This window comes from Toxorhynchites rutilus, chromosome 2 (genome assembly GCF_029784135.1).
Source record: "Toxorhynchites rutilus septentrionalis strain SRP chromosome 2, ASM2978413v1, whole genome shotgun sequence".
NCBI classification, from domain to species: Eukaryota; Metazoa; Arthropoda; class Insecta; order Diptera; family Culicidae; genus Toxorhynchites; species Toxorhynchites rutilus.
This window is the reverse complement of record NC_073745.1, coordinates 100315368-100343217: the sequence shown is the minus strand read 5'-3', so window position 1 is coordinate 100343217 and position 27850 is coordinate 100315368. Positions and strand designations below refer to the sequence as shown.

At 40.8% G+C, this 27850-nt stretch overlaps 1 protein-coding gene across 1 annotated transcript; it reads right to left on the bottom strand.

Moving 5' to 3' along the window:
• Positions 1 to 395: 395 nt before the first annotated feature.
• Positions 396 to 27258, bottom strand: LOC129768097 (phospholipase D2). The gene is made up of 10 exons (XM_055769516.1): positions 27006 to 27258; positions 14863 to 15259; positions 14610 to 14799; positions 14359 to 14541; positions 11001 to 11669; positions 10709 to 10819; positions 9902 to 10655; positions 1475 to 2045; positions 1173 to 1413; positions 396 to 1117 (listed from the first exon to the last, which is right to left on the bottom strand). Exons 1-10 carry the CDS (start codon positions 27067 to 27069, stop codon positions 677 to 679), a joined length of 3621 nt encoding a protein of 1206 aa, XP_055625491.1. The 5' UTR covers positions 27070 to 27258; the 3' UTR covers positions 396 to 676.
• Between the last annotated feature and the right edge of the window lie 592 nt (positions 27259 to 27850).

Here is a 27850-nt window from a genome sequence, read left to right as displayed (position 1 = left end):
TAGACTCACGAAATATCACAAATCAAAACAATAGTTGAACAATTAGCGAATATTACATATAAATTTCTTATCAAATGCCAAATCATTATATAATTAATAGGTTGGCATTAGAATAGGATTTATGTTAAGGTTTTTAGTTAAATAAAACAGCAATCCCAGGGAATTCGAAATGCACATCAAAATAAGATAAATTGAAACAAACACCCTAAGTGTAACAGCTTCATCTAAGATGAAAACGATGGAGTAAATCAATTGAAATGTAAAATTTACAGAAATTGTTGAAAACATGAAACATTAAATAAAAATACAGATTTAAAAAAAAATCAAAAATTAACATACTACTAGTCCGAAGTGTGGATGTGATATATATACCAAACAAACATAAGCTCTCAAAACATGGTGAAAAAATACCTGCGGTAGTTTATACGTATTTTGTATCTTATAGCCAACATCTAATAAACTACACATATTATCCTAACGTGAAAATCGTTAAAATTGTACATTACTTTCATGGAAGAATTGGAATGATCACTATGGTCCTGCCAATGTACGGAAAATGTTACATTTACCATGGCATAAATAAAACATCTCAAACAACAATAAATACAAACATTGATCAACATTATGAAACCCTCGCTTTGAAGAAGTCAATTTCATCTTATCCTAAGAAATCCGATTATGTCCACATGTAGGTTGGCATAATACCTTCCTTACTCGTCCCGGGAGGAGTTAAAATTTCATTGCATAGGAATTTCAACGGCAAATCAACCAAATTCCCCTCGATTCTTTGCAGCGCTTTGTGGGTGCCTTCGGGGTCAGCCAGAGCAAGACTTTTGTCTTCCAAGTATTTTTTCAACATTACAAACGACTGTACGTTGTCGGATGGAATACAGCGGAAAATTTCCTCGAACAGACGCGTGTTCTTGCGTGACGTCCATCGCCAAGTTCCATTCCAAAACGAATCGATCACGGGATCGGTAATGTCCACTGCGCTCCTATTGGGGCTGGGTTCCAGCAGGCCTAGATGTTCCCTGAAGAGATACTTCCGTAGCTTTCCCGCGTATATTCCACAAGGATAGGATTCACCATTCATTCGTCCTTCTTCGAAGCTTTCGTCCTATAAACAGAGGTTGTTGATGTTCTCAAATATTGTTGAAAAAAGAGAATCTTACTGTAATCATGACACACATCTCCGAATCTCGTTTCCCCAACAGGGATCGATCGTTAATATTGGCAGATCCACAAATAACGACCCTATCGTCGGCTATCAGCAGCTTAGAATGGACATATATCAATTCAGTTACCGGAATGCCGTTTAACTCAGAGTGCGTTCGCAAACTGTGGAAGGATATGTAATCGAACGGATTTTTGATACCAGCCGCCGCTAACCGGGACAAGAGTGAAGTTTTACCCCTGCATGATGATTTTTCATTGAATAACAGATCGTGTTTAATGTATGAATAAGGAGAAATACCTGCATATTGACGCATAGTTCCAATGCGTAATCGCCCGCAGAGAAATTCCTGTTGCACCACCAACATCCCCCTCAAAACCCGGTAGCAACGGCATCACCACGTACACTCGGAATACCTTCTTCTCTCGGTAGGCTCGCATTATTCGCTTGAACAAGTATTCCGCAATTTGATTCTTCACCGTCGCATTACCGAGCTCCAAACTTATAAAGAATTGATTTTCAATGTAAATGTAGTGCTGCGCTTTGGAGATGGTTTGTACGTAAGCCTCGTGAATGCTCTGCTCCACATAATCCTGCTCGATGAAACCACAGTTCCAGCTGGAAGCACTACGCAGCACCTGGCAGGTAACGTGATGAAGAGGCACATTAAGAAAATTGGCATCTATCCGGACGTCGTTGTAACTTTTGGGCAACAGGTACGGATACTGTAGGCTCTCTCGACATTTTTCCAACTTTACGGCGTTCCAGCGCTCGATGAAGTGCCGAGCAACATCACGTGCCGCCTGGCCGAGAACTACGGTGGCCACATCGTGCCATGGCATGCGAACGGTACTGGTGCGATCCACCAGATCTGTAAAAATAAATAATTGTGGTTATTACTAAACTGTGACAAGTTGCGTATAACGAGCAGTTGCCAGAAGGCTTTCAAACTACTTATCTACTGATGTAAAGCTTTTTCAAATGCTTTCCACGTTTTTATTTATCGACTATGATTCTACATTCCATGGAGAAATTATATCTGATTCACAACTTTTCGCCAATAAACCCGATCCGTGGCTGCAGTTCTCCAACTCCCGGCTGCACCGATTCTTGCCACGTCCTGCTCCACCTGTTCCAACCACCTCGCTCGCTGGGCTCCTAAAGGGTGTGTCACATCAAATTGCATCACGGAAAAAACGCTGTAGAAATTTAATTTCAAATAAGAGTGTATAGATCACGTTGGCCATGCTTCACTGTAAATTTTTCCTAAATTTGGAAAAATGTCGTCGAACGAAAAAGAGCGTCGTGAATTAATCCTGCGCACTCATTTCGAGAATCCGGAGTTGTCACACCGGGACATCGGTAAGATGCTGGGAATCATCCAATCCACGGTCAGCAGAGTACTAAAACGATACTTCGAGAACCTAACCATCGACCGGAAGGTGAAGAACGGCAAAAATGGATGCTCCGTCAGTGAAAAAGATCACAAGCGCGTAGTTAAGCACTTTAGACGTGATCCGAGAAGTTCGGTCCGGGATGTCGCCAATAAGCTGAATTTGTCAAGTTCATTCGTCCAGCGGACCAAGCAGCGGGAGGGCCTGCGTACATACAAGGTTCAGAAGGCTCCTAACCGCGACGAAAGGCAAAACATGGTGGGGAAGACGCGAGCCCGGAAGCTGTACACCGAAATGCTGACGAAGCCGCATTGCCTGGTAATGGACGACGAAACCTACGTCAAAGCGGACTTTCGTCAGCTGCCGGGCCTGTTTACTTTTACGCAGAGGACAAATTCAGCGTTCCGGAGGAGATTCGCAAGCAGAAACTATCCAAGTTTGCCAAAGCGAAATTTTTTCATTCTCCTTCTCCATACTCCGTTTTCCTGTACATCACCGTACATGCTTCGTGCCCATAGAGAACCGGTCGAATTAGGGATTTGTACATGGTACATTTCGTACGAGGTCGGTGTTTGTTGGACCTCAATGATTTGCGGAGCCCATAGCAGGCACGACTTTTATTGACAATGCGTCTTCGAATTCCATTGCTGTTGTCGGTTGTTATCAACGAGCCAGGGTAAACAAATTCCTCTACTACCTCGAGGTCGTCGCCGTCGATCGCAACACTACTACCAGGAAGAACTCTGTTGCGATCAGTCCCTCCTGCTAGCATGTATTTAGTCCTAGACGCATTGATCAGCTCTGCTTCGTGTTTCAGTCGGGTATACAAGTCGGCTACCGTCGCATGTGTTCTTCCGATTATATCAACGTCGCCGGCGAAGCAGATAAACTGACTAGACTTGTTGAAAATCGTGCCCCGCATGTTGAATCCCGCTCTCCGCATAACACCGCACACCGTTCATCGTTGCCTGAATCAGTCTTGTCAGCTTTCGGGGAAAGCCGTGTTCGTCCATGATCATCCATAGCTGTCGTCGGTCGGTTGTATCATATGCGGTCTTGAAGTCAACGAAAATGTGGTGCGTAGGGACCTGATACCCGCGGCACTTTTGGAGGATAACTTTCCACAAATCTACGTACTATTGTCGATAGACGGCGAACGAGGATCTGAGACAGAATTTTGCAGGAACCATTCAGGATTGTGATGGCACGATAGTTCCCACAATCCAGCTTGTTACCTTTTTTATAGATTACTCCGTCCTTCAACTCCTCCGGTGGATGTTCTGTGTCCCAGATCCTTACTATCAACCGGTGCATACACTCTAAAATTTTCCCGGACCTCCCTTGAAGAGCTCCACTACAAGGCCATTTACCTGATTAATGGCCTCCTCAACTTCACCCATCGCCGGGGGTGGTACGTTGCCGTTGTTCACTGCACCGGTGTAGTCTTCCCGAAGTCGTCTTAGTCTCCTGTCTGCGCGCTGTTCATGTGTTCATCATAGTGTTGCCTCCACCTTTCGATCACCTCGCGTACGTTCGTCAAGATGCCTTCTTCCTTGTTCCTGCACATTTCGGCCCGCGGCATAATGCCTTTGTGCGAGGCGTTTAGTTTCTTGAAGAGCTTCCGCGATTTTCGAGAACGATAAAGCAGCTCCAAAGCAGCTCGTTCCGTTTTCTTCGTTGTTCATACCCGATGATGGTCTCTGCTGTGCTGCTAATTGCTGCTTTCAAGGTGTTCCAGCATTCATCGAGGGGAGTAGCATCCAGTTCGCCTACCCCCGGTAACGCAGCTTTAATACGCTGCGAGTATGTTGCAGTAACGTTCGGCTTGTCGTAGGTGGTATCGTGGGGAGCTCTGGTGTCTTATGTTATTGACGACTGACAGTTTAGAACGCAGTTTGACCATCACCAGGTAGTGGTCTGAATCGATGTTAGCACCACGATAGGCTCTGAGGTTGATGATATCGGAGAAGTGCCGACCGTCGATCAAAACGTGGTCAATTTGTGTTCCTGTTTGCTGTGGTGATCTCCAGGTGTAACGGTATTGGAGGCTGTGCTGGCAAAGGTGCTACGTATGGCCATGTTCTTGGAGGTAGCGAAGTCGATCAGTCTTAGGCCGTTTTCGTTGGTTCTCTGATGGACCCTGAACCTATCAATTACCGGTCTGAACTCCTCCTCTTGGCCGACTTGAGCGTTCAAATCACTGATGACGATTTTGATGTCGTGTTTTGGGCAGCGATCGTATTCACGTTCTAGCTGTGCGTAGAATTCTTCTTTATCGTCATCGGTGCTAGCTAGATGGGGGTTGTGGACGTTGATGATGCTGATGTTGAAGAAGTGGCCTCGCGTCCTCAATCTGCACATTCTTTCATTGATCGGCCACCAGCCAATCATCCGTCTTTGCATCTCCCCCATCACGATAAAAGCTGTACCCAGCTCGTGTGTGTTTTGCCGCAGCTCTGGTAGATGCTATACCCACATTGGAACGATCGCACCATCGAACCTCGTATGATTTTCTTGTTTGTTTTGGGAGCAGATGAAACGGAGTCAGAGATCTCAACCATTTTCCAAGCGAAAATCCCGTGTTCTGATTGGTCGAAATCGAAAATACAAGCTTCCTATTGTACTCGCAATTTCTTTATAGATTTATGAGATTTACGCATCAATCGATTTGGGAACTCCATAACAATTCATTACCATCAATAAAATAATATATTATATGCAGAGATCGAAGTTCTCACTCAGTAGCAAGATAAGTATTCAGTCAACCAATCTAGTTTTCTGTGAGTTGTGCAATGTTCAAATTTTCGTTTTTTTTCTTTTTTACCGAAAATTATTTTTCAGAGAGAAAGAGATGTGGGAAAATCTCTTTCTCTGAAGTTCAACGAAAATGCTTTTTGTCTCTCATTTAGTACTGAAAATATGGAGCGAAAAATCAAAGCTAGTTTTACCAACATTAGCCTGTTTATACAGCGTCTAAACGACCTGCATTTGGCCAGCGTCTGAATTAATTAACTCCACGATAAAACCCAATGTTATCGCATGTTTTCATGCAATGTTTTCAGCTGTATTAAAGAAGTGAAAAACAATTATCAGCATCAAGAAGTCACTGAAAACGAAACAATTTTTCGGCAATCATAACTCGCCGAAATATAAAAATCAGAATTGCGTTTCTCGCGAGAATCGAAGTGAGCATATAACATTCTCTCGCCTCCCATATTCTCTATTTTTCTCTGTGGCTCTTTTACTCACAATATTATGTCGTATACACTCGTGATATATTTCACAGCAAGGATTAACCGGGCAAACGTATGCCGTCCGACGCTCACCAACGCTCGGTCGAACCTAACTGAAAGATTGTCTCCTATGTTTCAAACTAACAGGGCAATCGGTGGAACACAGGTTTGCTTGCAAGAGCTCTCGACGGCGGGCCTTAGCATAAATTTCATTACGAAAAAAGAATCATAATAAAAATTGCGCTGCGGCGGCGTTAATACGTAAGTATAATTTTTTTTCTTACTAATTCTTTTCACATTTCTAAGACAATTATGCCTTACATTTTTCATGTTAAAATTACCTGCTTAATTTTCGGAAAAAATATTCCAAATCCCATGTTTATTTATAAATTATCTCTCAGCATTGAATAGCAATACGAATATAAAAGAAGACGGCATGTTAATTGTGACTACAATAATTTCTTAAAAATGTATCAACTAAGTATCTCGGATCATTTTAAAATTTGTTCATTAAAATTTTTCGTTTTACTGCGTATGTTTGATGCTCTCTCATGTTGTATTGATTAAATCTTTTTAATTTATTATCCGGAAACTCGACAATACTCATAACCTGATTTGTCGGAATTTTTCCTTTTTTATTCGGGTAAACGCATTCGAGTAAATTTCGCAATCGGGTATTTGTCGCATTAGGGTAAATGCTTATTCGGGTATTTGTTACATTTGGGTGAATGTGCTTCGGGTAAAAGTGTTTTGGGTGAATGGTATTCGGGTAAATGTTACACAATCGTATCTAACAGCGTTGATTCTCCTGCATGGTATGCTGTAGTATCATATGTGCTTCATATCGTATAAGGTGATGTTAGTCCAATTAGATTAACACTGAGGCATATAGCATTGCATTCCGTTAGTTTTGAAGCAAAAATGACAGTGGGTTGAACAAATACACTTACATAATAAAAAATATGTAAGCCACCTTTTCCATTCAAAATATGGGCTCTATTCAATGTAGTAACATGTTCTTTTGTGGTTAGAAAAAAATATAATTGAGTTCGATAGTGATAATTATCTTATACTTCATGGGTGAGTTTCATTATTTCTTCCATACAGAACACAGGAGCTATCTTGTCCAGGACCACAGAGGGCGGTTTTCATCATATCTCATTTCACTTCGGCATCTTCTATCGTGATACGCACCATCCAACGACTAATCACCATCCTTCTGCCATCATCGCTCGGTTTTAACATTGATGGAGTGAACAAACAATACGATCTTTTTCAAGGCCACCAAATCATTACCAGAGAATTTAACACTAGGACTACCGTCAGATATTATATACCTATTTCTACAAAAAAAAAGACGGGTGGGTAATGTCGGGGACATAACCGGAGTGACGTAGGACTATACAAAGGGGACAGCTTTTGTTAAATATATATTTAAAATATATTGTTTTATTTTCTTCTCCTATGTGAATACCTACCTATCTACCTGAAAAATGGATTAGTTTACTGTTTACTTTTTATGAACATGTTGATGGTTCTGAAAAGAACCTTTGGTGTTGTGTTTTTGTTATCACTCGATATTCCCATCTTGTTCGGTTAAACTTTCCTGTTTAGCTATTGCGTTTGCCACTCGCCACAGCTTTCACAGTTGGAAAATTTCTTCCCATTCAGCTTGTGACATGTTGTTCAGTAAATTACATTTAATGCGACGTGCCGGAGAAACACTTTGCCACTCACTGAAACTAATTGTTGCCTTGATGAGCGCCGAACCGAACCTGCTCTGTTCTTGATGCGGGTTTCCTAATTGTCGTGAGCAGCTTTGCAAGCCAACTCGAGCACTCCGACGGCCGAAACTCTATAATCGCTGTTAGGTATACTGGTGCTCCGGCACCAATCCGTTCGGCCTAGTTACCCTTGCGGAGCAATCAGTGAATGCGATCAACAGGGAACTGGAGACCTGCACGGTTCGAGTGAGACTTTGCCTTTCCATTAACTTGTCCTCCTTTGTTACGCCCACGATACCGATGCCGTACAACCACACGGGTTTACGGTTTGAAAGAAAATAAGATATTTTTTTGGGGTCCGCGTGTTTTATACTCTAGCGGTACACACTCACAGCATAGAGACAAATCGGCAAACTCAGCCAGAGGGGCGAGTCCAACGAGACGAACGAATGAGCGTTAAAAGGGAGCGATGGCAAAAATACATTCATTACGATTTGTTCGCTCGTTGGATTCACATGCAGGCTAAAAAGGGTCCTTTTCAGGATCACAAAATTATCTTCAATCTAAAGAGTTTATTGTTTTGTTATCACTCGATATCCCCATCTTGTTCGGCTAAACCTTCCTGTTTAGCGATTTGTTGCCACTCGCCACAGCTTTCACAGTTGGAAAATGTCTTCCCATCCAACTTTGTGACATGTTGTACTATAAATTACATTCAATGCGACGTGCCGACGCGCCACTCAGTGTCGCATTGGAGGCGATTTTAACCTGTAATTGAACATTTGCGATGACAGTAGTACAGTGTCGACTTTCAATGTGGGGTCATAATTTGGATCTCTATGTTTACAAAAATGTCCAACTAAATAAGTCGCATTACATGTCCGTCCAATTAGCTAAATGTCGAACTAATTGTAAATTACTGTACTTTCAATCTGGAAACAATTTAAGAATGGGTGAAAATTGAATAATCAGGAAAGTCCCCAACTCAAGCTCAGAACAACTGCCAAATTCACATACTCATCAGATCCTGGAAAACAAATGATGAAAAAATCAATTTGTGTTTTATTATTATTTTGCATGTTTTAGAAAGCATTGAACTGTATTTCCTAAACTCTTTTTTGGAAGGTTTAATGGCCCTGAAAAGCGCCTTGTTTTATGGAATGGTTCCAATTTAGAAAACTTAGTACTCGTGGTTTTGAAAAAAACCATTTCGAACGCCCTTGATGCCGCCTTGTTCTGGATTTGCCACCAAAGCAGATTGTATAAAGAACAAATTTTTTTCTTCTGCTACCAGCTGCCGTTTTGCGATTGCGTTTGGCACTCGCTACTCGCTGCAACTGCCTGTTGTCTTGATGTCCACCGAACCGAATGTGTTCTGTTCCGAATGCGGGTTTTCTTATCGTCGCGAGCAGCTTTGCCAGCTAACTCGATCACTTCGGCGGCCGAAACTATATAACGACGGCTAGGTGGACTGGTGCACTGGTACTAACGCGCTCGGCCTAGCTACCCTTGCGGGGAACTCCAGATCAACACGGTTCGAGCGGGATTTTGCCTTTCCCTTCACTTTTCCTCCTTTACCATGTCCAGACATGGCTGCTTGGGTTGGTTTGTTGATGTGTTGTGATGAGAACCGACGTGGTGTACGGTTTGAATGAGAATGATCGTTACGGCAGCGGAGCGGGGATTTTTAAGCTGACTGGCTGGCTCGAGAATTACGCATGTGTGAGACTGCGACCAATGTTTCGTTCATTTTTTTCTTTTTCCTTTCCAATCGTGCTTCATTATATTTCGCTGCTGCTCTGGTTGCCCGTTTTGGTTGGTACGATTTGAGGAGCACAAAATGGACCAATCAAAAATGGGCACATAGTGCATTTTGACAATGGTTGATAATTCACAATTATTCAATTATTTATCTCAAGAAAAATGAAATGTTATTCATTATGATAGATGCGTAGATATATTTCCTATCAATTGATGCAAAAACCTTTGCGATCTATTGAGAAATGCTCGAGTTTTAAGCGTTCCAAATCTTGCATTTTTTCCTACTTGTTCAGTGCCTAGATTTCCATTTCACCCCCTATATCTTCCGGTTAGACGTAGTCATACGTCAAAATTTTAGATAAAATTTTGTGAACAAATGATACAAGCGATCATTTGATCGGTTCCATTAGTAAGCAATTACTCAAATCAAGAGCGCCACCGCACGTAATTGACTGGTGGGATATTTTGTGGACGTCCGGAGATCAAACTACTCGAAGCGCTGATGGCCTCGAGCAAAACATCATTTATTAGGAAGTAAACAAATATCGTTTTCGAAACCCAGTATGAGCGTCGTTCTCGAAAACCAGAATAGCGTTAAATTATGGATGAACTTACCAACATAAGGCATATCCAAATTGGAAAAATCCTTAAGAATGAAGTTGATGTAATCCTTCCCGATCCAGAGCTTAGCTTGCCCATCTAGCTCGAACACAATCTTCCCTTTGAAAGGAGCCGGACTGAACGCATTACTTGACAGTGAGCAGTCGGAAGCTCCCTTGTTATCGCATCCATTCTTTTTCATTTCATCATCCGTCAAATGACCCGGACTGCCTGGGTTACTCTTTGGTCCATTCTCCCCTTCATTCTCGTTCAATGTTATTCTGTTCTTCAGATCTCGACCCATATCCTTAATCTTCCCCATTATATTCCTCCTCTCCATCTCCGGAGTATCCTTTTTGATGTTTTCGGGCAGCTGGTCTCCCCCGCTGTTCGATTGTGGCATTAGTTTCTGTGCAACCGCCATTAACAGTTTATCTCCGGGTTCCAGTTGGGGTACGCCTCTGTCCACCGTGTCTATGGCTAAAACTTCAGCAAGGTTACTCGAAGCTCTAAGTAGGCTTGCCACCGAACCTCCTTGCTCCAACTCAACCACCGTCGATGGCTTCCTGGCGGTGGTGTTATTAGCTGAGCTACAGTTACTGCTCGAGATACTTCCCAAGTCAGTCAATCGATGTTTGTAGTCATCCCAACGACCGTAACAAAGATCGATTCCTCCTACAAAGGCGTACGTTTGATCCACAACGACCAGCTTCTCATGATGTGCCCAGAACAATATACCTGCGCGAGCATGATCCGGGTGTCGTAGGACCTGCAATTTGTGGTTTGTAATTCCCAATGTTCTAGAAGAATGATTGAACTAACCTTGATGTTTTCGTGCTGCTCTACCAACTTTTGTTTACTATAATAACTATTAATTCCGAGAGCAAAATCAAGTTCCTTGAACAGCAATACGAATATTTTGATCCCTTGTTCCTGAAAAGTGTCCATTTATCAAACTCTGCTCCAAATCACAAATTAAATTAAATCATAATTTATGATTTATGGTCATAAGCCATCAAATTACCTCAGTTCATCTGAACGCTATGCATGTAAGTATGAATGTGTGATAAATGATTTATATCGCGTTCTAGTGGCTTTCTCAATTAAAACTCACCGCTTTTCGCTTAAGAATTTTGTCCAACCGCCAATAATCCCCATCAATGGCCGGCCTTCTCATGTGAATCTCCGGGCTGAGCATCCAGTCGGCTATGAATATTTCCTCTGTCGCTCCTTCCAGTGCATCCGCGACAGCATTCATATAACTGGCCCCATCCACGAACCATCCGGCTTTCATTCCCGGACGAACAGGGGCAAACGATTGATGAGGATTGGGCAGTGTAAAGTCCCTAGCACTGTCATTCGCCACACCCTTCATGTACGTCATCCACTCCTTGGCGGTCCTTCGCGTCGGGTGCTTTATAACCAAATATCTGCTATTCGTTACGATTTGCAGCCCGTTCCGCATACCTGTGCTGTACATCCCGGACGATATATCGAAGCCTTGGTCGAATAGCACCACGCATCGTAGCATGCCATCCTTCGGTCGGAAGTAACCGAAGCAGGTTTCCTTCAGGAAAAACCATCGGTTTCGCCATTTACTCCACACAACATCCGAGCAGAAGTAACTGCAGCGAATGCAGCATCCTGCCGTCAGACAACCGCAGCAATCGAACCCTGACTGACCGGCCCGGGTGGATCCGGTTCGTTTCTTAACGAGACATTCCTTGCCCTTTTGGCCAAGTGCGGCGACGAAGGAGATGTGGGATACTTCGAGGAAATTTATCTGGAAGAGCGATAAATGAAGACAAGCTGTTTATTAATTCGGAAACCATGCACTACAAGTGCGTAGTTTGCAGTTCTAAATAACACACAGTTGAGCAGCCCAATTTTTTTTTTAGCAGGGGTCAAATTTCGAACATATTTTATGGAAATAGGTTACAAAAAGAATCCGGAATCACTTCTCATTCTATAACAACGATCGTAGTAGGCGTATCTGAAAACTTTTGAAAGTTATCTGTTTATCTGCATCTTCCGATGGTAAAAAAATTACGTTGATCCGTTTTGTTTGAACAAATTGAGCAGGATGGCAACCGAGAGAAGAAATTTGATTTTGGACACCCACATTAAAAATTCAGCGTGGTCAGGTACTAAAACACGAAATCGTCGTAAGTGGCTAAATTGATGATGTGTATGACTGGCTGAGACGTTTCCGTGAATGTACAACTGTTGTTCGGATAGATCAGAGGATGCATCGCAGTGGAAGTTATGATCGGAAACTGAGTTTTAAGGTATCGGGAACAATTAAGGCAAACCCGGGAATCTCGGACTACGCCATCGCCAGAAAACACAACTCTAACCAAAGTACCATCCGGAGAATCCGTATGCGAGAAGGTTATCGTAATTTCCGTACCTGCAAAAAAAACAATCAGAACGCTGAAGCAAAATCTGGTGGCTATTGGAACTCACAAAGGTCCGGTGAAGTTTTGGTCAGATTTGGCAAGCTGTCAATACAGTCAAAATATGCTTCAGTGGTGAGGTCGATTACATTGAAAAACACCTCAATCCTCCAAATGGTCCCCAATTTCGATATCGTGGAACAAAATGCTCGTTGAGCTTGATCAACAGAGAATTGATGGAGGGTATTCAAAGAGAAGTACGAAAATTGATCAAAACTGTAACAGAATATTTTTTCTGAAAACAACAGTAAATTATCTGCATTTTAATATACATTTTTTGTATTAGGTGTACCGGTAAGTTTCTTCGATTTTACAACAGATGGCGTAACTTGATTATTATACCAGTGACTATCATTGTGCGTCTTTTTAGTGTATGTCAAAAAGTTGAAGCGTAAACAACGAAGTTTTTTTCCACTTCGAATATATCGAATTTCGTACCAGCGAGAGTGTTTTTGCGGGTAGTGTTACTTCATTACTTCAATATGGAGAAAAAAGCTGCGGAAAGTCATCGCACTTTGGTAAAAGCTTATGGTGAACATGCTTCAACTGAGCGAACATGTCAGACGTGGTTTGCACGGTTTAAAAGTGGTAATTTTGACTTGGAAAACGAAGAACGTCAAGAAAGTTTGAAGATGAAGAATTGGAGGCTTTACTCGATCAAGATTCGTCACAAACGCATCAAAAACTTGCGGATATACTTGGAGTAGCTCAACAAACCATATACGATCATTTAAAAGCAATGATCCGAAAGATAGGACTTTGGGTGCCGTATGAATTGAAGCCACGAGACGTCGAATGCCGTTTTTTCACGTGCGAACAGCTGCTCCAACGGCGTAGAAGAAAGGGTTTTTTGCATCGAATCGTTACTGGCGATGAAAGTTGGTCCATTACGACAATCCTAAACGTCGGGCAACGTATGGATACCCCGGCCATGCATCAACAATGGCCGCGAGGAATATTAACGGCCAGTAGGTTATGCTGTCTATTTGGTGGGACCAGCTGGGTATTTTTATTTTATTTTATTTTTTATTTTATTTATATATACATTCATCGGACTTAACATGGTCTACATGAAACAAAAACTACAAATATACATGTGGGCAACAAACACTACGTTGAAACATAAACAATTAAGAGATTCATCATTTTTAAGCCGCTTAAATTATCTAGTTGAGCTAAGCAGCTGGAGCACTTTCAGTTTGAAGACAGATGAGGACTCATTGAAATCAAATAAATGGTAAAACTCATTAAATGCTGAACACATGGATTGAAACGGTGAATTTTTTGTGAAATCCGAACGGTTCCGCGGCATACGCAGAAATCCGCTGCGCTGGGGAAGATTACGGGGTAACACGTTTGCTTGCAACGATTCCAGTAATATTGGGCTGTCCACTTCAGATGTAAGAATTTTAGCTGCCAAAACAGCTTTTGCAAGTTTTCTCCTTTTCTCGAGAGTAGTCAGTCCAAGTAACTGACAGCGAGCTTCGTAAGGCGGTAGATTCTGCGGATTATTCCAAGGTAACTCTCTAAGGGCGTACCGAAGGAATTTACGTTGAATGGCTTCTATTCGATTCGTCCAGTTGCTGTGGTACGGTGACCACACGATTGAAGCATTTTCCAAATGAGAACGAACGTGCGCGCAATATAAAGAGCGCATATATATATGGTGTACTATGAGCTGCTAAAACCGAATGAAACCATTACTCTACCAACGACAATTGATGCGTTTGAATCGTGCACTAAACGGAAAACGACCACCAACCGAGCAAAGACACGATAAAGTTATTTTGCAGCACGACAATGCTCAGCCGCATGTCGCGAAACCGGTCAAAACATACTTGGAAACGCTGAAATGGGAGGTCCTATCCCACCCGCCGTATTCTCCAGACATTGCTCCGACCGATTACTACCTTTTTCGATCGATGCAACATGCAGCACATGCATACAGATCTTCGTCGATCCCCGCTTTATTAGCATTTAATTTAGTAACACTTGAGCATAAACACATGTACGTACCGTATCCTGGTGGTTTCTGTACAGTGATATGTTAAGTAAGTTGTACAAATACTCCTCCAGCTGTTTTTTCCGCTCGGGTATGGCATCAAACGAAACTAGAGAGTCTGGTTTCAGTGGAAATCGCGGCAGGGCACTTTTCTTCTGTTTTTTGTTCGGCTTGTCCAGTTTCATCTGCATTGTCGGCTGAAAAAATGAAAAAAACAAGCGCTTAGCATGCCTAATTATCATTAATTTGATCTTTTAAAGATTACCGAAGCTGTGCACTGATGCACATTGTGCATATTCCGAAAACTTGTTCGTCGCTCCTTGTGGCTCTTGGTGGGAAAGGGAATGTTCAGTGAAGCCCGAAACGTGGTCAATTGTTGATGCAAATTTCGGAAGTGATTATAGCGTTTCTTAATCGTCCAACTGAACTGGCCGTGAGTAAATTTGATTGTGTAGCTGGAACGAATTTTGATTAATTCAACTCAATCAACACGCTGTTATGTCTTGTGTCATGCTCACAGATTCGGATTTAAGATATGCGCCGTCAAGCTGCGCTCATAGTCCACAATCTCTACATTTATCTCCAGACCGGGGATGAAGATGTGCCTGTGCATTGAGGTGAATTTGATCGGTGGGTTGTGTACGTACGAGTACGGAATTTCCGACTCCGCCGTAACACTGTCGCTGTCGTCCTCTTTGCGCTGCACCAGAACCGGACCCTCACCGCCCATCGATACGATGGTGATGGAGTCGGAGAAGCCCAAATTTTCATCGTACTCATCCCCCAGTGAGTAACAGGCCAGGCTGGCGTCGATCGTCAAATCCACCTCGTCCACGCGGACCGTGCTGGTGGTGCCACTGTCTTCGCAGCTGAGCGCCGGATTCGACGATCCGACGTCTTGGAGGGACATTTCATCTGCAAAAATCAAATAAGTCAATTTTTACGTTTTACGTTTGTGCCACATTTTATTAACATATCTATTGTCGTACATTTGCATAGTCCAAAATTCGCATAAAGCAGACGGTTTATAAAACATATCTTCACTTTAGACTATGCTTAAATTCCAAAGCGATAACGACATCACTTTTCATCGCTTGCAGCTGATTGTTTTTTGATCCAATGCGGATGGTATCGTGTTTTTTTTCGAGTAATAAATAGAAGAGTCCTTTGTCTCAACGAATCACAGCTGTTCACGTCTACAAACATCAGCTGCAATTAGCTTATTGAAAGCACAAACGGTACTCTTATCGTCAGATAATGCGCAACTGGAAGTACGGCGACCACCTTAGTCGATTCCATTCTTGTTTTTAATCTTTCTTGTCTATTCCTGTGATTCATAGGAGCTGAAGAAATTTCTTCTATTAGTATACGAAAGAAAATTAATAGACAATGAAAAATTATGAAACATTAAACATTAAACGCATTTGGATTAATAACCGTATGATAATAACCATATGTTTAGCAAATGATGTGGAGTGTGGAAAAAAAATTGTAAGGGGTTGCATCTAGGACACGACCGCATATTTTCGACGTAGAACTACGCAATTATATTATGCAATTCACTTTTTTACCACTTCGAATATTATTCTAGAATGCATCGAAATTTTTGTAATAGACTATGTTCTTCGTTACAAATAAATTTGATGAACGTCGTTTTACGTTTGATATGATGCCTAGGACTACCAAAATATGTGAACGGAAGAATTGTCAAACGATCATTGTATTTTACATTTCCCTCTGAAATTATTGCACATCTCATGTTTACGTAGTTCTCGAACCGCGAAAATTCATTCACCTCTAGTATCTGATATGACGATTTTCGCAGACTTTTCAGTTTAAAAGTACGTTTTAGGGAAACATATTCCAGTCTGCACAACGACAAGCGAGTACAAAAGTACTCAACACCAAAAAATACCCCCGACTTGCATGTTTTGACGAAGCGGATTCCCCCGGGCACAATGATTTAGAAGCCCGTGTTAGGGAAACACAGCTCTGTGGGAACAAAAATACCCCCGACTTGCATGTATATTTGCAAGGCAAATTTCCAAAGGTACATTGATTTTGAAGTCTGTGCTGGGGAAACCGTAAATCGGGCCAATCAAAACTTGCCAGTTAGAGCGTTTAGATAACGCTTGACATTTTACAATTATTCAATTATTCATCTCATGAAAAATAACATTTTATTAATTGTGATAGACGCGTAGAAATATTTCCTATCGATTGATGCAAACATCTTTCCGATCTGTTAAGAAATATTCGAGTTATAAGCATTCGAAATACGGGGAGGGTTAGCACACAAATCGGCAGAACATATATATGGGATAAAAGGAAGCTCTTCCAGTTTTCATGAATTAAAACCGTTTAGAAATTAGCGAATTGTAATGTATAACATATCAAACTAATCTTAGAAAATTTCCGATTCGATTGATGTGCAAATCATGAGAATTCGTTCACAGTGAAAATAGTTATTAACGTTTACTTTATTTCATAAAAACGTGACCTGTTTTCTGATTTTGCACCCTTCCTGAAAGACGTAGTTCTATGTCAAAACAGTTAAAAATTCATCGGACGTTACGTATTCTATAAATACAGCCCTCAATAGCAGGACATCACCTTAATAGCAATAGATCATCGCACTAAACGGAAACATGAAACGACAATATTTTGATATATAAGCGAAGCTCTATCATTGTCATCAGAAACTATCATGGTGCGAACGTTAATTCAAGCTTTTGAATCAGTTGACGATTAAAGTGCGCCACACATACAACGTCCCGTCACCGTCAAGTCAACGTAAATAAATGAAACATATATTTTCCCATAAAAATCGTATGGTCGCATTCACATACATCATCAACGGCAACTTCGACGTCGGCAAAATAAGTCCAAGAGAATAGTTGACGGAACGATAACGGGACGTTGTATGTGTAGCGCACTTAAGGCGTTGGAAAAAAAAGGGTGGGTTATATCTATGATATAACCGCAAGGTCGACGTGGGTCTACCTTAGGTTAGTAATCATTTGTTTGTATTTTTTAAATTTTTGATTGAATGAAACAAATTCCGAATTAAATATATTTGCTTTGTGAGTAAAAAGATTCAACGAATGCCATGTAACGTCAATTCATTCATTGTGATATATTATGGTTCTGCGTTACAAGTAAATTAAATGACTGTTATTTTACGTTTGGTATGATGCCTAGTACTAACAAAATATGTGAACGGGCGAGTTATCAAACGATTATTGTATTTTACATTTCCTTCTGAAGTTTGCATCTCTTAAGTGTACTTACTTCTCGAACCGCGCATTTGCTTGATTTGATAAACAGGCACTCAGTTTCGATTTTGACATATACGTCGAACGCATATAGTTTAATCAATAGGTGTTATGGTTATCTACATTTTGCCTAATCATCAAATGGTATGCGTAGAAATATGAAGGCATGAAGGCATATCATTCAATGCAATCTTGAATAACCGAGCCAATGTATTGTATTCGTACCCGATTTTGTAATCTGTGTGAAACATGTATATGTATTGTATTCGTACCCGATTTTGTAATCTGTGTTAGTGCAGAAGTACCCCTGGCTTGCATGAATCAACAACTTCAACTTCTACTTTTTATACTATAAAGGCTTCAAACTTGAAATCATTCTTGATCATTCGCCTCTTTAGTGTCTGGTCGATTTTCCAGATTTTTTTCTCTTTAGTGTCTGGTCGATTTTCCAGAAACCATTTCCAGGTCGATTTTCCAGAGTTTTTTTTAAGTTTAGAAGACCGTGTTAGGGAAACATATTCCAGTCGGAATAAAAATACGTCCGACTTGCATGTATTTGCAATGCCAATTTCCCCACTCTCCATTGATTTGAAGTCTGTGTTAGGGAAACACATTTTAGTCGGAACAAAAATACCCCCGATTTACATGTATTCGCAATGCCGATTTCCCCCAGGCACCTTTGTTTTGAAATCTCTGTTAGGAAACACATTTCGGTGCGAACGAAAGTTCCCCCTATTTTCATGTATTTGCAATGTCGATTTCTCCAATGCTGCTTGATTTTGAATTCTGTATTAGGGAACAAATTTTTGTGAGAACAAAAGTCCTCCTACTTTCATGTGTTTGCAATGCCGATTTCCTCAAGACTACTTGGTTTTGATGTCTGTGTTGGGGAAACCGTAAATCGGGCCAATGAAAACGAGACAGTTAGGGTGTTGAGATAATGCTTAACATTTTACAGTTATTCAATTGTTTATCTAATGAAAAATAACATTTTATTGATTGCGATAGATGTGTAGAAATATTCCCTATCAATTGATGCAAATATGTTTCCAATCCCGTAAGAAATGCTCGAGTTATAAGCATTTGAAATCTTTCATTTTTACCTGCATGTTCTGTATTTAGGTTTTCATTTTACCCCCCATATATTCCGGTTCGACGTAGTCCCACGTCAAAATGTCAGAAACGGCCCAACATTGCACCATTGACAACAGCTCTATATGCTTCTTTTGGAGAATGCGCGATGACCCGACTGCCACCAATAACGAAAATACAATTACGGGTTGAACAACGGAATCGTCGGAACGAGTACTTGAACGACATATGTTGAGTAATTTCAACGAGTTGATTGTGACCCTCACAGCTATACTGCCGTAATGTTGCAGCCGCCGTTGAGCGAAACATGAGGGAGAATGCATCAGGGATCAGGGAGTATCAGGGAGAAGAATTAACACAATTTTCCGACTTTGTAGCATGCGTCGAGCAGGCTAACGTAGTTGAGAGCCCGATTGTAATAGGTAATTATGGACAGCACCGAATTTTTTCCAATCCAAAATCCAATTGAAACCGTCCGTGTTAAATAGGATAATGCCATCAGAAATTATCCGATGTAAAACAGATACAGTTTACGTGAGGATGTTTTGAGTTTTGTTACAAAATTCGCTTCGATGGAGAATTTAGAAGAGTGCAACTGTTCACCAAATCCGACATTTACTCTTCAATCAATTCAGCTTCAATTCATCCGAAAGAGGAATTGAGCAGGCGAGGAAAGTAAACATAGTTAAGAAGCTTTGTCCCTGGATACCTTAAGACAAAAGACACTACTTATTAGGGAATCCTAGTAATCAACAATAAAATTTATGAGTTTTAACTATTCAGTTACAATGTTCATGTGCAAAATGTGAGAACAGTAATACACTTCAATCTAGGATAAGTTTTTTCTTTAAAATGAGTTTGATTTTATGAATTTAAATATTTGACGAGATTTTTAAATAGAGTTTCTATGTACATGATTTGCAGTTCTGAAACAAAATTGCTATGGGGAAGGACTGTTTTTGATTAAGATATTAGGCATGACGAGCTTTTCGGAAAAGTGTTTTTTTACAAGTAAGAAGGCATGTGACTTTTATTATGCTAAACGCCCATAACGAAAGATGTTGTTATGTGAAATTTGCTGTCCCTGCTCGTTCATCTTATGATATCAGAACAGATCCAAGAATCACAGTCAAATTACGTCACATCATAGAGGAAATGGCCACTGTTCTCTACGTTTTTTATAGTTCTATATTGCCGTAATCTCGTAAAGTGACGCAAGTGCCAAAAATTGACAACAACTGCGAAGTTTTACAGAAATTTGAAAAAATGACCCCGTAAAAGCTTGCAAACGGAGTGGCGTTCGGTGGTCAACTATTCGATAACACTGAAGAAATTCGTGACGCATTATGTAGAAAAATAGAAAATAAAACGTAGATTACGAAAATCACCTTGTTTTTCGTCCTAACTTTATTTTTCCGCGATTTCAGAGGCACTGAAACTTATTTTTTGAACGACCCTCGGAGGTTACGGATGTAAGAAAATAATGTTTAGAAAAAGCAAAATCAACTCTTCCGCCCCACCCCTTTTTCCAAAAATCTCTTTTTTTCTAAAATACATAACTTTTGGACTACTAGACTGATTCAGATGATTAAGGTTTCTACATAAAATATCCAAGATCAGAGGAGCGTTTATGTGGTAGTCCTGAGTCCAACCATGGTTTCTTTTATTTGAGATTGTATTAGTTCCCGTTTCCATCGCTAGTCACAATACACCGCAGAAAATTCCTCTTCTTCGCGCTCCAAGTAATGAAGCCATGCATTGAAATGATTGTGATTTTCACTTTCAGAAAAATGCTTTGGTACCTATTTTTGTTGCTTTTGGACCATAAATGGCGTGTAAATGTTCGCTCCAGAAACATCTAGCTCGCTTCCAAATTCTTGTATCACTCGAGCCGAATTTTATGCAATAATTCTTACGATCAGAGCTTATCGTTTTCTTACAGTGTGAAGAGCAGAATTTTCATTGACGATTCAAACTGATCCATTGATCTATTTTCATCATCATCATCATCAAAAGTTCGGACGGAAAGTTTTATCCGATGCATTCCACCATCGTCCCGAGCTGTCTTCCAAAAGTGGTATTTGAAGAGGTATTAGGAGTATAGGAAGCATAAGTATAAAAGGAAGCGACTCAAAAAAAACGCATAGAAACGCAGGAAATAACCGCAGAGGAGAAGGCGTAATGTCACAAAAGTCTACTAGAAAGAATCTCACGCGGAAAAAGGCATGGGTTATAAATGCCACACGGAAAAAGCGCGATATTTTTTTAACCTTACATTTCAAAAAAGCTAAATGTCCAAACCAAAATATCTATAAGTGTGGAATATTCCAGATCATAGTAAAAGGAGTACCGGTAAGTTTCTTCGTTTTTTTTTTCAAAAATTAATGCTTTATTCTGCTAAAATGGTTACAAATTCAATATTCAAAGTATTGCCCAGTCACAACTTTTTCCCATCTTTCTGGCAATTTCCTTTGCGGAAATAATCGGCCGGTTTGTCGGCTAACCACGAATCGATCCAATTTTTGACTTCAAATTGGAGAAGTGCTGGTCAACCACGCCATGTTGCATCGATCGAAAAAGGTAGTATCGGACAGAGCAATGTCTTGGGAATACAGCGGGTGAGATAGAACCTCCCATTTTAGCGTTTCCAAGTATGTTTTGAACGATTTCGCGACATGCAGCCGAGCATTGTTGTGCTGCAAAATAACTTTAACGTGTCTTTACTCATATTGTGGTCGATTTTCCTTCAGTGCCTCGTAATGGTTTCATTCGGTTTTAGTAGCTCATAGTACACCACACCCAGCTGGTCCCACCAAGTAGACATCATAACCTTCTGGCCGTGAATATTTCGTCGATGTTGATGCATGGCCGGGGTATTCATACGTTGCCCGACGTTCAGGATTGTCGTAATAGATCCACTTTTCATCGCCAGTAACGATTCGATGCAAAAAACCTTTTCTTTTATCCCGTTGGAGCAGTTATTCGCACGTGAAAAAACGGCGTTCGACGTCTCCTGGCTTCAATTCATACGGCACTCAATGCCCTATCTTTCGGATCATTCCCATTGCTTTTAAATGATCGGACATGGTTTACTGAGCTACTCCAAGAGTATCTGCAAGTTCTTGTTGCGTTTGTGACGGATATTGATCGAATAAAGCCTCCAATTCTTCATCTACAAACTTTTTTTGGCTGTCCGGAACGTTTTTCGTCTTCCAAGTCAAAATTACCTCTTTTGAACCGTGCAAACCACGTCTGAAACGTTCGCTCAGTTGGAGCATGGTCACAATAAACTTCCACCAACGTGCGATGACTTTCTGCAGCTTTTTTCTTCATTTTGAAGTAATGAAGTAACACTCCCCGCAAAACCACCCTGGTTGGTACGAAATTCGACATATTCAAAGTGGCAAAAAACTATGTTGTTTACGCTTCAACTTTTTTATATACACTGAAAAAGACGCGCAATGACAATAGCTTTCCAACAAATGTCTGGAAATTTTATTCACTGGAATAATAATCAAATTACGCCATCTGTTGTAAAACCGAAGAAACTTACCGGTACAATGGTTTTGAATTGCAATGATTGATATGTTTCGAAGCAAAAATTAAACGGGCAAACCACCACCGGCGTCGGCAACTGTGAACTTATTACTCACCGTTTTCATCTGTTTCAGCGGGAGTGTTTTGAATACAATCACGAAACTTTTATTTGGATGTGAACCGCTCCTTCAGTCCTCAAAAAAAAATTGGGACGATCGAACGAAATGAGCATGCACGAACCAGAAAAGATGTTTCCTTTATTGAGTATGGAAGGAGTAGAAACATAATAAAATTTAAAATGCCGAATACGCAAATAGCTGTGTATGGAATAAATGTCAAAATCAAGAAAAAATAATGACTATTAGAACTGTTCACATCACATTGATATATCGTCTGACATTTGCGACATTTGGACTAAGTTTATGTTCTAGTCTTTCTCTGTATTGCAAGTGATTACAGGTAGGTATCCATTGGAAATGAGTTGTCTGAAGAGAATTCGTAAAGAACGGCGGGGCAAACTTATCAGCTAAGCCACAAGTTGGCGTAACGATTAACTCCATCGATATATGAACGCCAAAAAGGTTAATCATACTAGCATGTGAATACATTGTGCATTCCGACGGAGCACACTGCTGTAGTGAAAGGGTTAAAGACTTTCTGGATGCTGAGTACTCCGTAAAAATAAGGCAGTGTTTGGGGTTCATCGTTCTTCCTTTGTACTCCATCGATCGATCTGATCATGCAAATTCGAAGACGTCGAATGCTTGCGAATCCTTTTCATGCATTGCCCATATTTGATGCCCGTTACAGAGTACAGCCTTGATAACGTGCAGAGTCGGAGTTTGTGACAAAATTTTATTGCGCCCCGATATGGACTTACCTTAAATGTGCGTCTACAAATTGACAGATGATTCTACTACGTTCAATTCTACTTGATAGCCCTTAACGTATTGGATCTCAACCTAGTATACAGTACCATTCCGCCACAGTCGTACAAGTTCATTCGCGTTATTCTTGCTGAATTGATGAATGCACGAAAAGATAAACTTGAAAACGTCGTCTAGAAACATGCACTCAGCATTTTGGCGCTTGGTTTGTAGATTGAAGCACATGTACCAACACCAGTCACAAAGTTGTACAAAAATGTTAGGCCTTTCAGATCCCATAAGAAAGTCTCTCGAATACTGAATTCTGATGGAGACCGTTTCGGAAGGCCAAACACAGTCAGATCAACATATGTACATCGATTTTAATATAGGTTATAAACATTTTTTCTATTTACGGTAATTTTAAATATATATTTTTTTACGGTAATTTTAAATAAAAACAATAATGAATTTCAAATACATTAGAGAACTCATTGTTGGCTGCACGTTCAATATTCACAGTCTCATACAGCCCTCGAAGCGCTGTCGACCGACCAAATGTAAATATTCACAGTAACTTACAAGGTATTAACACTGCTTCTGAACATTTGCTATTCATGAAATAAAAAACAGGAAGTGGGTTATATCTATGGTATAACCGCAAGGGTGACGTTGGACTATCGTTGATTTAGAGATCATTTGTTCGAAGTTGAATCTAAATCCATTCTGAATGAATGAATAAATGAATATTTGGGGGACTTCGAAAACAAGAGCGTTACGTTGGAGGCACAAGGTTTTATGCATTCAATATAGGATACGAAAAACCTTGTTCTGAAGAACAAGCTAACCTGCTAACTGTACTTGATTGACAAATCACAAACCCAAATGTATTATATGGATATTTTATGGATAGAAAACATTAAAATAAACTATTTCGCTTGAATGTAATTTTCAATTCCAAGGGGAACTGGCAGATTATTTTCCAGCAACGATTAGATATTTCCTCGATACTGGAAGCCAACCAGTGGTTAATACTAACTCGATAACCACCTCTTAATAGTACTTGATTGAAACATAAAGGGTGTGTCACATCAAATTGCATCACGGAAAAAACGCTGTAGAAATTCGCCCAGTAGACCGATCCTTTTGAAAATTTTAGACAGTAAAATAAAAACTATTAAACAACTTTTGGCATTTTCTTTTATTCATACTTCGAGCCCAAGCCCGTATGCTCGCACCTTCCTCCTTACCCCGTCCATAAGGTTCTGTACAACGTCAGGTTGTAGTTTTTTTTTAACAGAAATCCATTTTCTCTTGAAGTCCGCCTCTGATTTGACAACTTTTGGGTTCTTCCGGAGGGCCTGCTTCATAATCGCCCAATATTTCTCTATTGGGCGAAGCTCCGGCGCGTTGGGCGGGTTCATTTCCTTTGGCACGAAGGTGACCCCGTTGGCTTCGTACCACTTCAACACGTCCTTTGAATAGTGGCACGAAGCGAGATCCGGTCAGAAGATGGTCGGGCCCTCGTGCTGCTTCAATAGTGGTAGTAAGCGCTTCTCTAGGCACTCCTTAAGGTAAACCTGCCCGTTTACCGTGCCGGTCATCACGAAGGGGGCGCTCCGCTTTCCGCAAGAGTAGATCGCTTGCCACACCATGTACTTTTTGGCAAACTTGGATAGTTTCTGCTTGCGAATCTCCTCCGGGACGCTGAATTTGTCCTCTGCGGAGAAGAACAACAGGCCCGGCAGCTGACGAAAGTCCGCTTTGACGTAGGTTTCGTCGTCCATTACCAGGCAATGCGGCTTCGTCAGCATTTCGGTGTACAGCTTCCGGCCTCGCGTCTTCCCCACCATGTTTTGCCTTTCGTCGCGGTTAGGAGCCATCTGAACCTTGTAAGTACGCAGGCCCTCCCGCTGCTTGGTCCGCTGGACGAATGAACTTGACAAATTCAGCTTATTGGCGACATCACGGACCAAACTTCTCGGATCACGTCTAAACTGCTTAACTATGCGCTTGTGATCTTTTTCACTGACGGAGCATCCATTTTTGCCGTTCTTCACCTTCCGGTCGATGGTTAGGTTCTCGAAGTATCGTTTTAGTACTCTGCTGACCGTGGATTGGACGATTCCCAGCATCTTACCGATGTCCCGATGTGACAACTCCGGATTCTCGAAATGAGTGCACAGGAATAATTCACGACGCTCTTTTTCGTTCGACGACATGTTTTCCAAATTTACGAAAAATTGACAGTGAAGCATGGTCAACGTGATCTATACACTCTTATCTGATTATAAGCGAAAGCTGAAGATATAATTCCTAAAAATTAAATTTCTACAGCGTTTTTTCCGTGATGCAATTTGATGGGACACACCCTTTATTTGGTCACAGTGTTACATGGATAGAAAACATTCAAATAAACTTTTTCACATGAATGTATTTTTAAATTCCAAGAGGAACTAGCAGATTATTTTCAGTAACGATTAGATATTTCCACATTTTCCTCGATACTGGAAGCCCACCAGTGGTTAATACTAACTCGATAACCACCTGTTAATAGTACTTGATTGAAAAATATTTGGTCACAGTGTTACATGGATAGAAAACATTCAAATAAACTCTTTCACATGAATGTATTTTTAAATTCCCAGAGGAACTGGCAGATTATTTTCCAGAAAAGATTAGATCTTTCCGGAACTTTCTCAATGCTGAATGGCATCCAAACGGAAAGAATTCCGCGCGTGTATGTGTGTGTAGCGATGTCTTCCCGGGAACCGTTTGTGGCATCACTCTCCTCCTGATGGATTCCCTTCTGGCCTAGGGTGCACAAACAGGCTCTTGGTGACACCGTTCATCCGCGCTTTCATGATAAAGAAGAGCTTCACCACAACAGCGACAACATGCTCCAATCGCTGTTCAATTTGAACTGAGTGGATTTCCGAGCGGCGCTCGCTTATATACCGATTGGTGATTTCAATAGCCTGTTTTGAAAGAAATTTTAAGACTATTGAAACAAGTTTTTGGATCAAAAAGTAACAAGTATAGAACGCGTAGACATTTTATCTTTCGAATGAAGTGTTTATCATACCATTTCGTTCAGTTGTTTAGGAGCTATTAACGCTCAAAATCTCGGTCTCCGGCGTAACGCTTTCGTTTTCGAAACTTTGATTTTACACCCCGGTATAGAAATGAAAGACGTAGTCCTACGTCAAAAAAACGGATCGTCCGTAAAACATGTACCAAGACGACTCAGGCAAATATCAATAGATGGCACCACTATTATGTGTCAAGGTCGCACAGTCGTTTGAATCTAAGCTTAGAAGTTCGTGCAATTTAAATAATTACATTCTTTAGAAATATTATTAGCTGAAACTCTACAAAAAACGCCTAATTAACTTTGAATCGCCTCCGATGTAGTATTTTCGTGAACGCTTGAAACAAAACACATCTCTTCGTCACTGATAACAAAACATTGATAATTGATTACATTCATATCTCGTCCGGATGGCAGCTGTCGGAGTTGACAACGGGGGTTTCTCCCCGCCATAGCCGTTCGAACGCTCATCATTTTCACGACGTTAACTAGCTGCTGGACAATCCAAACTACTTTTAATGCACAATGATAAGAAAAACGAATGTTCTAGATTAGATAGCAGATATCTGTCAATGAGTGAAAAACAGCACAATAATCTGATAACATCGTTAATCCGTGTATAGCAGGAGTTTGGGGATCTTTCAATTCCGCACTTTACCAGTTCTTCATATTGCCAACTAGTTTCTGAAGCTCAAACAACACTTTAGGCAAACTTCTTCGAATTAACAATATCACAAGAACCGATTAGGTAAATTAACATATTTTTAGTGTTAGCCCCATTTCGCAGAACGCGCACCCACCGATATCTTTGAGCAGCAGTGAAATGCTTCGATGAACTGGTCTTCTTTTGAAACTGAGATCCATTTTTGGGGGGGTTGTTACCCAAAATAAAAACTATACACAACAGGAACACCTTACTGTCGAAAAACCATAGACTAGATAAAACTATCACAACAAAATTAGGACTGTCTGTTACTTCGTCACGCCAGGTTAGTCATGATTCACACCGCGAAGATTATTGCCTCCGGTGACAACGAACCGATTCACGTCCACGTTCCGCAACAGCCGAAATAATACTAAAAATTAAACAAGTGTTCAATGCTTGTGCACACGATAGTAGTCGGTACGATATCAGCTAGTGGCTGGTGTTGGTGAGACGAGCCTTTATCTCCATACTTCGCGAACGATTTGTTGTATTTTTGTTTTTATTTTCGTTCCAGCTGTTTATTGTAGCATAGTCATATGATTCCAATGCTAATGGTACTAGTGGGACGTTGTATTTCCGTTACACACTTCATAGCATTGAACTACAATCAGCGTGGAATGGGTCTGAGCACGTGCTTCGAAGCATTGATCTCGCTAATGTGTATCTTGTACATGCGGTAACCCAATCGACACGCGCTGTATACACGGAGAGCGTCTCTTGCGAAATATAACAAGAGCCCAGAAACTGTCGAAAAAGTATTGATAAAACTCATTCATAAATTGGAATCAGTTATCATGGAGGTGTGAACAATCTATTTATTATGTAACGAATTCGAATCAACAAATTGCGTTTTCAGCATCAGTATCATAAACAAGTACAGCATGTCTACATGGGACAATTCAATAAAAATGCACAAAACTGATCTTTAATTCAGTGATC